At 38.4% G+C, this 13,197-nt stretch overlaps 1 protein-coding gene across 4 annotated transcripts in view; it reads right to left on the reverse strand.

Moving 5' to 3' along the window:
* The window catches only part of ODAD2 (outer dynein arm docking complex subunit 2), a 261,250-nt gene that overhangs the window by 199,416 nt on the left and 48,637 nt on the right, over positions 1 to 13,197 (reverse strand). For all 4 annotated transcript variants that reach the window (XM_063637276.1, XM_055275003.2, XM_063637275.1 and 1 more), the window contains exons 11-13: positions 6,444 to 6,590; positions 5,853 to 6,062; positions 467 to 709 (exon numbers count right to left, since the gene is read on the reverse strand). In XM_063637276.1, the coding sequence (XP_063493346.1) occupies positions 467 to 709; positions 5,853 to 6,062; positions 6,444 to 6,590 (600 nt within the window). The remainder of the gene's footprint in view (positions 1 to 466; positions 710 to 5,852; positions 6,063 to 6,443; positions 6,591 to 13,197) is intronic.

The following is a 13,197-nucleotide window of genomic DNA, read 5'->3' on the forward strand; positions in this document are numbered from 1 at the left end:
TTTATTAATAAACATGCTGAACAAACTTTCTTAGGAAATAATCACCATAGTCCAAGCTTAACATATCCCTACATCAATAAGAGAATCAACTGAATTAATATATATATGTGTGTGTATATATATACATATTTTGTGTGTAGATATATGTCAGCATATATATGTGTGATAAATATATAAATGTCGGTATATATGTGTGATATATATAAATACCAGTATATATGTGTGATATATATATAAATGTCAGTATATATGTGTGATATATATATATATATATATATATATATATATATATCTCACAGGTACTGATTTAATTAATGTCCTATCAGTTGGATCTTCTCTTTCTCATAGAATGCTGACTTCTTGAAAAAGAAAATGTCCTTGAGCCATCATGATAACCTTAGAAACAACTTTTGGACCAAAGAAAGTCAGGTTGAGAAGGCAAGGGAAGCAGAACTGGCATGAGTACCTCTGATGCACACTCTTGCAATGTCCCCACCACTGGAATTAGCATGTTTTCATGAGAAGTCTTCAGCAGCCGAGCCAACAGAGGAATGCCCCCGGCTTTGCGGATGGCTTCTTTATTCGTATGACTCTGACTGCAGCTCCACAGGGCCAGTGCCCCACAGCAAGCCACTTCCACGTCTCTGGCCTCATACAGACTCGATTGGGCAGGTTTTGTGGAATCATGTGCACAGTCTAGTAGAGCAACCTACAATAATAGATAAATCCAATGTTCATGGAAACCTTAAAAAGAACATTTAAGGCATTCTTCAATAGCTACAAGGTTGCTTACCAAGCTCACCTCTGTCAAAAGCAAGAATGCTTTAAAAAATCACTTTTCATACTCCATAGCAGCCAGGGAAAGCAAAGAAACAAAACCCTACAAAAAACCTTCCTCCAGATTTGGGAGCTTATACATTTCCTTCCCACAAGAAATGTAAGCCCACCAAGATAGTATTTTCTCAACATGGCTCTAATATTTACATCAATCATGTTTGTAAACCATATCCTCAGCCGAAACATCTCAGAAAACTAGCTTCCCTAAAACCATTAGCACTTTCTAAGGAGAACTGAATGGACTATACACTCTTAAAGCCACAAAACCTGTCCAGGAACACTGGCTCATGCCTGTAATCCCAACACTTTAGGAGCTCGAGGTGCGAGGATCACTTGAGGCCAAGAATTAGAGACCAGCCTGAACAACATAGCAAGATCCTGTTTCCACCGAAAAAAAAAGAAAAAAAAGCTGGATGTGGTGGTGCATGCCTGTAGTCCCAGCTACTCAGGAGGCTGAGGTGGGAGGACTGTTTGGGCCCAGGAGTTCAAGTCTGCAGTGAGTTATGATCGCACCACTGCACTCCAGCCTGGGCAACAAAGCAAGAGCCTGCCCCGCCAACCAAAAAAAAAAAAAAAAAACCATGAGATCTCTTTGGAGGACATAGACTACCTCACGTGCTACCAAAACCAACCAAACCAAACAGCACAAATGCCAGCATCCAGTTTTTCTTTGCAATAACTAAAGTCACTGAAGATCTTAAGGGAAAGGCAATTTACTATAAGGATTAAGCAGTATGTCAGGTTGCCCCATGGAGGAAGGGAAGCCAGACCTCCCTAGAGCTGCAATTGGCTGTCAGCCATCCTTGCAGGCTCACTGTCTCTATCTGGGGCTTGGGAGCCATCATCTATGCATGTCTACTCCATTCTTCTGTCCCTGAAGGTCAACTTCCACAGATACTGCCCGTAACCACCAATCTCAAATGTATAAGGGAATAATAGCCTAGGCTAGGTAGAGTCTTTCAATCCCAATTCCAAGTTCCTGGGAGAGAGATCCAGTGGGACTGGCTTGAGTCAGGTGGATACTCCTGGTCTAATTAGTTATGGCCCCAGGAAAGATGGGGATTGGGGTATGGAGGCTTCCAGGTACTGACTGCAGGTGGGATAGCAACGTGGGAAAAATTCTAAGACCGTGGGATCGAACACAGATGCACAACAATAAATGATGCAGTACGGAAGTGCTCAGAAAGCCCATAGCATTTGTGACTGTTTTGGAACTGCGCGTGGTGGTTAGGAGGTGCTCCTCACAATCTTTGCCTTGCAAAAATTTATTCCTTGATTTAACCCACTGCCACTATGACCAGCACTACTGACTGATTCACCAAAAATTGGTTAAATAATTGTCTTACTTGTTTTGATGAATCTTTCTTAAATGTATGTATAGGTCACAGTCATTTCAATTCTTAATGCTGGTAGTGTTGGGGTCTTCATTTAGAAGTCTAGTGATATTTTTGTGACCAGAAAAATGCCATAGGAACTTAATTCTTGTTTATATCAGTTAGTCTATAGGAAAACTGGTTTTGTTACATGTTGTTTTGCTTAAAGTCACAACTTTTGAGAACCTGTTGATGACACTGAATGAAGACTTACTGTACTAGGTTCCTGAATGTGATGCATAAAACATATTTTATGTTAAATTATCCGCTCGTATAATTTAGTGGCAGTAGTGTCAGTAGACAGTCACATCAACCTACCAAATTGTTTCATTATTTAAGCAGAATAATGATAATCATAGTAATAATTACATTTTTTGTAACATTTTAATGAAAATTTTCAAACAGAAAAGCTTAAAGGATTGTACAATGATTGCACACAAACCTCCCTACATCCACCACCTGGAGTCTCTAATTAACATACTGCCACATTCGTTTTATTACATATTTCACCATCTATTCATCCATCTATCCAGCCATAAGTCTATCTCATGTTTGAAACAAATACATTTATAGTGCTTTACAGATGACAAGTGAAAACACAGAATATCTTTTGGAAAATTTCTGAACACATTTTTCAGTGTACCTATTTACATTAAAATCCATATTTATCCAAAAGGTATTTATTAACCCTTCATATGGGTAAAGTACTGGGCTAAGTGCTGTGAAAGACACTAGGATGAATAAGGCCTGTCACTTAAAGTGCAGAAGTGGAAACAATACAGTAAGATAACAGCTCTGGGTGAGACACAAGATCTATTGATCCTTGCTAAGAAGGTGAAAACATGTTGACTTTTTAAAGATCTTTCCTAAGGATGACAAAGGTGGTCAGCAGGATTCTGGTATTTTTCTTTTGATGCCAGCTATTGAGAAAATTATTTTTTTCTGATTATAAAAGCAAGACTTAGACAAAGAAGACAAATTGGCGAATGTAGAAATGCAGGCAGAAAAATCAGTCAATTCAGAGAAAACTCCTGAGAGTAATTTGTGTGTTTATTTCTAGTGTTTTTTTTTAAAAGATGGTAGGTACATCTTTAAAAACTGGGATCATAGATAACAGTTGTTTTTTTTTTTTTTTTTTAATTATACTTTAGGGTTTTAGGGTACATGTGCACAATGTGCAGGTTTGTTACATATGTATCCATGTGCCATGTTGATTTCCTGCACCCATTAGCTCGTCATTTAGCATTAGATGTATCTCCTAATGCTGTCCCTCCCCCCTCCCCCCACCCCACAACAGTCCCTGGAGCGTGATGTTCCCCTTCCTGTGTCCATGAGTTCTCATTGTTCAATTCCCACCTATGAGTGAGAACATGCGGTGTTTGGTTTTTTGTCCTTGCGATAGTTTACTGAGAATGATGTTTTCCAGTTTCATCCATGTCCCTACAAAGGACATGAACTCATCATTTTTTATGGCTGCATAGTATTCCATGGTGTATATGTGCCACATTTTCTTAATCCAGTCTATCGTTGTTGGACATTTGGGTTGGTTCCAACTCTTTGCTATTGTGAATAGTGCCGCAATAAACATACGTGTGCATGTGTCTTTATAGCAGCATGATTTATAGTCCTTTGGGTATATACCCAGTAATGGGATGGCTGGGTCAAATGGTATTTCTAGTTCTAGATCCCTGAGGAGTCGCCACACTGACTTCCACAATGGTTGAACTAGTTTACAGTCCCACCAACAGTGTAAAAGTGTTCCTATTTCTCCACATCCTCTCCAGCACCTGTTGTTTCCTGATTACAAGGGATGTGAAGGACCTCTTCAAGGAGAACTACAAACCACTGCTCAATGAAATAAAAGAGGATACAAACAAATGGAAGAACATTCCATGCTCATGGGTTGGAAGAATCAATATCGTGAAAATGGCCATACTGCCCAAGGTAATTTATAGATTCAATGCCATCCCCATCAAGCTATCAATGACTTTCTTCACAGAATTGGAAAAAACTACTTTAAAGTTCATATGGAACCAAAAAAGAGCCCGCATCGCCAAGTCAATCCTAAGCCAAAAGAACAAAGCTGGAGACATCACGCTACCTGACTTTAAACTATACTACAAGGCTACAGTAACCAAAACAGCATGGTACTGGTACCACCACAGAGACATAGATCAATGGAACAGAACAGAGCCCTCAGAAATGATGCCGCATAGCTACAACTATCTGATCTTTGACAAACCTGACAAAAACAAGAAATGGGGAAAGGATTCCCTATTTAATAAATGGTGCTGGGAAAACTGGCTAGCCATATGTAGAAAGCTGCAACTGGATCCCTTCCTTACACCTTATACAAAAATTAATTCAAGATGGATTAAAGACTTATATGTTAGACCTAAAACCATTAAAATCCTACAAGAAAACCTAGGCAATACCATTCAGGACATAGGCGTGGGCAAGGACTTCATGTCTAAAACACCAAAAGCAATGGCAACAAAAGCCAAAATCGACAAATGGGATCTCATTAAACTAAAGAGCTTCTGCACAGCAAAAGAAACTATCATCAGAGTGAACAGGCAACCTACACAATGGGAGAAAATTTTTGCAACCTACTCATCTGACAAAGGGCTAATATCCAGAATCTACAATGAACTCAAACAAATTTACAAGAAAAAAACAAACAACCCCATCAAAAAGTGGGCAGAGGACATGAACAGACACTTCTCAAAAGAAGACATTTATGCAGCCAAAAAACACATGAAGAAATGCTCCTCATCACTGGCCATCAGAGAAATGCAAATCAAAACCACAGTGAGATACCATCTCACACCAGTTAGAATGGCCATCATTAGATAACAGTTTTTAATCCTGTCATGATTTTGTACAATATTAAATATTATACATTTTATTCCTTGCTATTAAATATACTTTTCAGGCTGGGCGCGGTGGTTCACACCTATAATCCCAGCACTTTGGGAGGCCAAGGCGGGCAGATTGCCTGAGCTCAGGAGTTCAAGACCAGCCTGACCAATATAGTGAAACTCCGTCTCTACTAAAAATATAAAAATTGGCCGGGCTTGATGGCGGGCACCTGTAGTCTCAGCTACTTGAGAGGCTGAGACAGGAAAATTGCTTGAACGCTTGAACCCCGTAGGCGGAGGTTGCAGTGAGCCAAGATCGCGCCACTGCACTCCAGCCTGAGCCACAGAAGTGAGACTCGGTCTCAAAAAAAAAAAAAAAAAAAAAAAAAAGCATCATAGATGTCAACAGCTTTTAAGTTGTAAAGTTTTTGACATTTTAAAGTTTTCAGCATTCCACCGAGCAGCAGGTCTCACTATCTCTTACCTCTCCTGCATGTATACTTGGATGCATTCCTACCAATGTACAAAAGGTGGTGACAGTTACATCTGCTTTAAAACTGTCCTATTTCTTCGAAAAATAAGTATGAAGATGTTTTTGTTTTGGACACTCACTAATATAAATATGCAAAAATAATTCTTAAGGACAAGCGATACAGACAGAAGGCTCCCGGAACATGCTCTCATGGCTATGGAATGTCCAGCGTGGCCAGAAAGGACAGCAAGGAGCTGTGTGCAGTGGCGGCTGGCACTCAATGACGAGGATGACGTCAGGGCTACTCACCAGTTTGTTGATACCCCCGTGCTGCCTCACCACCCGCCGTGCTCTTTTAAACTTGGCGACATTCGCGATAGTCTCGGCTGCCAAACATTTCAGACTCTTGTGTGGAGAATCAAGTATATTCACCATAATTGGTAAGCCCCCAAGGTCAACAATATTCCGTCTGATTTGAGGATTATGACTGATTTCCTTCAGTATTTTTAATGAACCAATCTGCATGAGAAAAAAAAAGATGAGTAGTGAATATGTAACCCATGCTATGTTTTTAAAAATTCCGAGTCTACCTAAAATCCTTCCCCAGTTAAGTTTTTTAAGAAATCATTTCCATTCCCAGAGGTTACACACATCCGGCATATTCTCTTTCATTTAAGTAAACAATCCTCATTCAGGAAGCATGAGAGATGAATGGAGAAGAGCAAAAAAAGAAAAGCAGAGAAAAGAGAAAGTTCAGTGAACAGAATTAGCAGGTCATCAGCAATAATAGCAGATAAAGACAAGAACCAGGCAACGAGGAATGGCAGAAACCTAGAGCTAAGAAGAGAGCCCAGGAAGGTGGGAACAAGACTCCGCATCCAAGGTGACAGAGCCACTCACCTTACATTTGACTTCATCGGTTTCAAGCAAATTTATCAGCACTTCCAGGCCTCCAACATCTCTAATGGCCAACTGGCAGGTTTCTTGAGCTAAGTTGAAATCCCTCATTGAACACAACGCAATCACTGTAGCTGTCTGATTTCCTCCCTACAAAGATGCAATGCCAGAGAAAGGTTAAGTAACACCACGTTCCCATAGAAATGCACTAAGTAGTTATGAGTCCATAAACTGGAAAACATGTCTCCGAGTGGGCTAGAATTTGTTAAATGAATCGGCTAGAGCCAAAGCATGGAAAAGCTGTACAGAGCATCATAAAACATTGTTCCAATTAAGAGTCAACATTTAAAGGTGGGCTGTCTCCTTTAAACAGCTTTAACATCAGGTGGTATTCATCTATTAAAGGCAGTCATGGGGCCAGCCTTGGGAGGCTGACTGAGGAATGGAAGATGTACACGGAGCTAAGAGATGGTTCCCCCAGTTCTTGAACAGGGTATTGCAATATTGCAAAGCACGTCTGAAAATTGTTTCTACAGATGTGCATAGAACAGTCCGGAATAGGGAGAACTCAGAGAAAAAGAAAACGTGCAGGAAGCAGCACTGCAATCCATACTGGAACCTAGAGTAGGTGGTTTGAGAGCCGTGGGATTGGGAAAAGAGAGGCAATTCCAACAGGACCTGCAAATGAATGGGATGGGCAGGACGAAGAAGAAAGAAAGCTTCACTGTGGTGAGCAAAATCCTGGCTGAACGCAGAGTCTTGCAAACCAATGTCTTCTTGGTGAATCACTACATGTAAAGAGTAGTAGTGAGATGCTCCTTCAGGATTAAAAAACAAAACCCAAAATATTAAAAATAAAACAGAATGACTGATCAGTAAACCAGACCTGCCAGGAGATTAAAATCAGAATTCACTGCAGGAACTCTTAGACAATGTCCACTGGTCATTTCTGCTTTGAAAATCTTCTAAGGAGTAGTGCATATTACCGCTACTGCTATTCAGCTGGCTGATAAGGGTTCTGGCATCAGCACTAAAGTAGCTCATCACACACAAAAGCAAGAAGGCTGTTCATTATTGTAAAAGGTGCTGGTAATAGACAAGCCTTTGATCCCTGCTTCAAACATAATACCAATGTTTGAAGGGAAGACACCTTAAATTATGTTTATTTCCATTTATTAAGCATTATATTTCCATAATCTATTGTATATATATAATTATGTATACAAATAGATTATATATATAATAGATAAGGTAAACATTATCTATTTTATAAATTTATTCATTATCTACTACCCATTATCTATTGTATAATTTTAAAATATATTTTTAAATATATAAAATATTCTACATTATGTTTATATATAAATTTAAAATTTTAAATATATTACACATAATATATAAATATAAAAATATAAATATAAAAATGTATATTTCTATGTATAAATAGACAATATATAATAGGCTTAGCACAGATTGTGGAAATTCCATATCAGCTGCCAAACTCCCTCCTCCATAGCACGAGCTCATGCATGCGCAAATCTTCTTGTGGATTCAATACAATAGGTTAAGTTTTTAATTTTTTAAAATTTATATATAATAGTTGTACATATTTTGGGGGTACATGTGATATTCTGATGCATGTATAAAATGTGTAGTGATCAAATCAGGATAATTGAGATATTTATCACCTTAAACACATCTTTTTTTGTGGTGGGAACTTTACAATTCCTCCCTTCTAGCTGTTTTGAAATACACAATAAATTATTCTTAACTATAATTTCTTGACTGTACTACAATAGGGAACTTGAACTTAGTTGTACTATCTCACTGTATTTTGTACCTCTTAACCAATTTATCTTCATCTCTTCATACCATGTCTTATATATAATAGGGTTAGCACAGAAAATGGAAATTACATACAAGCTTCCCACACGCCTCCTCCTTCTTATCACACATGTACACATATGCAAACCCTCTTGTGAATTCAACACAAGGCTTTTAAAATAAGAAACCAAAATGGGATTACTAGACGATCCCAAGTGAAGACAGAAAGATTTAGATGTCAGCCTTTCTTCTTACTCCATTTAAGAAAATTTCTTCCATGCCTCTAGAAATGTCCTCAACAACTGTCCCATGAAGATGTCACTGACAATTTCCATTTCCCATATGAATGCTCCCAATGGATGCACAAGGCTCTCCTCTACATTCACCATTAAGTTCAGAATGACAAGAGCCTTAATTTTACTATTTACTAATAAGTCATGTTCTTACAGCTTTTAGTGTCTTTTCTGCTTCCTATCAAGCAGAAAAGTTACCACCACCAATACCACCAATTTTCGTACAGTTGGTTTTAAAATATGAAATTTAAAAATCCTCTCTTTATAACTATCAGGTTCATAAACTCCCATATTTGGGTGCACGAGGCTCCCACAAGCCAGTACTTCCATTTCCTCTTTTAAAAAAACAAAAGTCAGATATTTTATAAGCCATAAAGAAGAATCTAGTCTGAGTGTGGAGGCATGCACCTGTAATCTCAGCTACTCAGAAGGCTGAGGTAGAAGGATCGCTTGAGCCTGGGAGTTGGAGGCTGCAGTGAGCTATGATCACATTACCACTCTCCAGCCTGGGCAACACAGTGAGACCCTGTCTCTAAAAATAAATTTTTTAAAATAATAATAACAAAGGAGAATCCACATGTTAACCATAACTAAAGGAAATTAAATCATGCACAAAAAGAACAAAGAAAATAAGAAAAACAATTCATTTGAATAAAGCTCTTTTTTTCTCTGAATTTAAATGGTTAAAAGGAGCCAGAAACCTCCCCAGGAGTGTCTGAAGTAGCAGAGCAGGGTTCCTATATTAAGGGTTTGGAAATTCAAACCAAGTACTTCAGCAAGAGAGGGTTATTTAGGCGGAGGCTTCAGACTTAAGTATGACTAGAAAGTGCAAGAAGACATGGAACAGTGTGTCATGCCTTGTTTAAGCCAAGAGCCCCCCCCCCGCCCTAGGTCTACTCAGTGAAGAAGACTGTCCCGTCCTGACATTCTTCATCTTCTTAATCGCACGTGCTGAGGACTTGCTTGACTGCTATTCTTGCATTATAATGTTTTCTTTTGTAGCTATTTTCAGGCTTATACACTCAGCACAATCTTTGTTTCCTATTTCAAGTTGTCTTAATTTTTCTCTTCTAGACAACTTCCCCATCATTTGAGCTTTATTTCATTATTTTTACTATAACCAATGACGTAAATTCATAAAGGCCATTTAATTGCAGCAGATGTCCCAAAGGTAAGAGTTTATAGCTTTTTGAATTATCTCTAGGCTAATTTGGAATGCAAAAGACTGACAATTTACAGTTATCATCAAGAAGTTAGATCCTTATAGAAAAAAAAATTCTGTAAATCATCAGCTTTTTTTCTGAAAATCTGGAAACATATTCATAGGCTTGAGGGATTTTTTTTAGAACAGTTTTATATTAGGGAAAGTTAGTTTTTCCACATTTCAGGATTTAGTTCTACTCTTGTCACTGACCACACTCCCAAAAGGATTATAAATCTTTCAGAATGAATACCAGAGGACAGGAGCCAAAATATTCAACATACAGAGCCACAAATGTTAGCCAATTGCTATTCTTTAAATACCAGCTATGTCAAAGGATTTTTGAATGTTTGTTCCACTTTGTCCAGATGCCATAAATATCGAACTGAGAAGAAACCATGCAAATACACTCCTTTTTCAGTTAAATCTCCCCTAAGAACATAATTATTTACCAATACTTATTTTCACATTTTATCACGCATTTGCATTTCTGAGGTTTTAAGAGCTGGAGAAAATACAGTGAAATATGATTTTACTAGCTTCTGAAGGGCTTTGAAAAATGCTTCCAATAAGTGTTTCCACTTCTTAAATTAATGCAATTCTTTTGCTAGTTGTCTCCCTGCCCCATTTCTTTTCAAACATCTCCAGGCTCTGTTGGCCTTTGGATTTTTTTCTTTTTTTTTTTTTGCAATTGACATTTGGCCATTGGAATTTTTTTTTTTTTTTTTTTTTTGCAATTGACGTTCCTTCTGACGACCAGGAGGCATTTCTTCATTGTCACCATTAGGTTTTAAACGTGCAGAGATTGAATGAAAGTCACTCTCTTTCATTTTTCTTACAATTTCTTTTTGAAAGACAAGACGAATTAAAGATAATTTCTTCAACTATGGTGTTTTTTTATTACTTCAAATAAAATATTTGAAATAAGCAAGTATTACCCTGTTTGGTATACAGAGCAATGCCCCTCCCTTACCGTTGATAAGAAGGAAATAAACATTTGCTAAGTTGAAATGAGCAATGTATTCAAGAGTAAAACAGGAAGTGAGCTGCCTCAAATCACTTTTGCGTTATTTCATTAAACAAATGTGTTGCATGCTTCCTACTTGCCATGCTGGATGGTTAGCACTAAAGACACACCGGTTTACAAAAACAGACACTGCCCTTGCCTTCATGAAGCTTATAAGGTAGTGGAGGAGAAAGGTTTTTAACTTTTTTAAGCTCACTCAAATAAACAGAAACTATACATCTGAGAAGTGCTACACGGGACAGGGGCATGGAGCTGTGGAAGCACATCAAAGGGAAATTTGACCTAACTTGGAGCATCACCCACCGGGAAAGAAACATCTGAGCTGAGATCTGGACAGAAAATAGGCGATCTCCCAGGCAGAGGAGGAGGGGATGTGATGAAATGTCCACCAGTCAGAGCAAACAGTATATGCAAAAACCTGAGGGAATAGAGCATGGCATGCTTAGCACCTAAAGAAGGCCAGAGCCCAGGGTGGGAGCGTGGTGCAAGATGAGCTGAAAACCAGCTGGGCTGCTGGGCCCAGAGTCTGGGCTGAGAATTTTCATCTTTATTTCAAGATTGGCCAATGTAATTTACAGTGATGCCATTTATAAAAGATCACTCTGGCTGCAGAGGCCGCTCGCTGGAGGGGGCAAGCGTGGATGGATGCAGTCAGGTTACTGCAGGGATCCAGAAAATAGAAGATAACTTGGAGTAGGAGGGGAGGGTGACTCATCACGAACCATAAGGAAACTTTTGAAAGGTTTTTATCAACTTGGTTCAGGAAAGGTTGCTATAAGTGTAGATGAAACTCCGACTCTGTTGGGCAACACACTTGCAGGGTCATCATTTGAAGTTATTATCAGAGCCCCACGTGACCACAGTGAGACAGGAAGGAAGGCAGAGAATGATCAGGACCAGAGGCCTCTTGTTCTGTCCCTGCCCCACGCGGCTTCTTCATCTGCAATCAAGAAGCAGCCGGTGAGACTTGGAGAATCGGCACAACTATCACATGGCCATCCAGCTGGCTTTGAACATTCTCAGCATTTTTTCCTTCAAACATGCCACTCAGAGAGCAAGAAAAGCGAACCCCTGCCAGTAACTGTTCATTAATGATCACAGAGGACCTGGTGCCCAGCATAAAGATTGGCTTAGAGATACTCTTCTTCTCCCAGGATCAGAAATGGTACAAGATGGGTGCTCACAGTGAGTGGTATATAACCACGTGAGTCAAAGCAGAAAAATACATTGCTTTCCTTCTGTTTATTTGCAAATCTATTTTATACTGATGACTTAGCACTCAAAAACCTAAGACTCAACAGAACCCCGAGGAGAAAGAGAAAATACTGTTTCCAGAAGAAAAATATAATATATCCTTAAATAAATTAGACTCAGGTTGTTGCATTACAAGCTGCTAAGAATGTTTTATCAGGAATAGGTAAAGACAATGAAAGGATGCTACATACATTCTTTTAATTGTATTTATTTATTTATTTTGAGACAGAGTCTTGCTCTGTCACACAGGCTGGAGTGCAATGGTGTGATCTTGGCTCACTGCAACCTCCATCTCCCAGGCTCAAGAGGTCCTCCTGCCTCAGCCTCCCAAGTAGCTAGTACTACAGGCATGCACCACCATGCCTGACCCATATGCATTCTTTTTAATTTGCCATGGAACATTTACAGAAATCGACAGTTATTGGAATGCTCTAGTCATTGCAATGCAGAAAAATTTATAGCAAATATAATTATCTTACTAAAAAGATTCAGAAGAATGAGCTGAATAATTATGATACTTAATAAAAAAATAGTTCAATGAAGTGACTGGATACAAGAGCAGCACTTTAAAGTGAGTATTTATACACTAACAATAACAAATCAAAATGTTTAACTTGAAAAAAGTTCCCATGTCGGGATTAGCAAAATAATAATAAAAATATCTATGACTAAATCTCATAGGAAATGTTTTAGATACACATGGAAAAAAGCTATTAAGTATAACTAAATTATGTAAAAGATTAAATGGATGAATGGTCATACCTTGTGCCTGAACAGGATAATTCAACATTATTAAAATTGCAGTTTATCCAAAAATAATTTATACATCCATGTAAACCAACCAAAATGCCCACAGAATTTTGGGGTTTTGTTAACATGATTTTCAACTCATTCTAAAGATGATCTAGAATGAAAAATCCAAAAAATAAGTTTTAAAAATGTTAAGGTACCTATCTGGTCTACCAAATTTCAAAATATACCAATGCTGTAGTAATTAAAACAGCATGTAACTAGCATGGGAACATCCAAATAAGTTAATGCAAAGAGAAAGATCCAGAAACAAACTCTCACGTGTGAGATTGCAGAATGTGATGAAGGTGGCATCCCAGATTATTGGAGGGAAGAGCAGATAGGCCAATAATCTGTATTGATACAATT

The sequence above is a fragment of the Symphalangus syndactylus genome, chromosome 4, assembly GCF_028878055.3.
Source record: "Symphalangus syndactylus isolate Jambi chromosome 4, NHGRI_mSymSyn1-v2.1_pri, whole genome shotgun sequence".
Lineage (NCBI taxonomy): Eukaryota > Metazoa > Chordata > Mammalia > Primates > Hylobatidae > Symphalangus > Symphalangus syndactylus.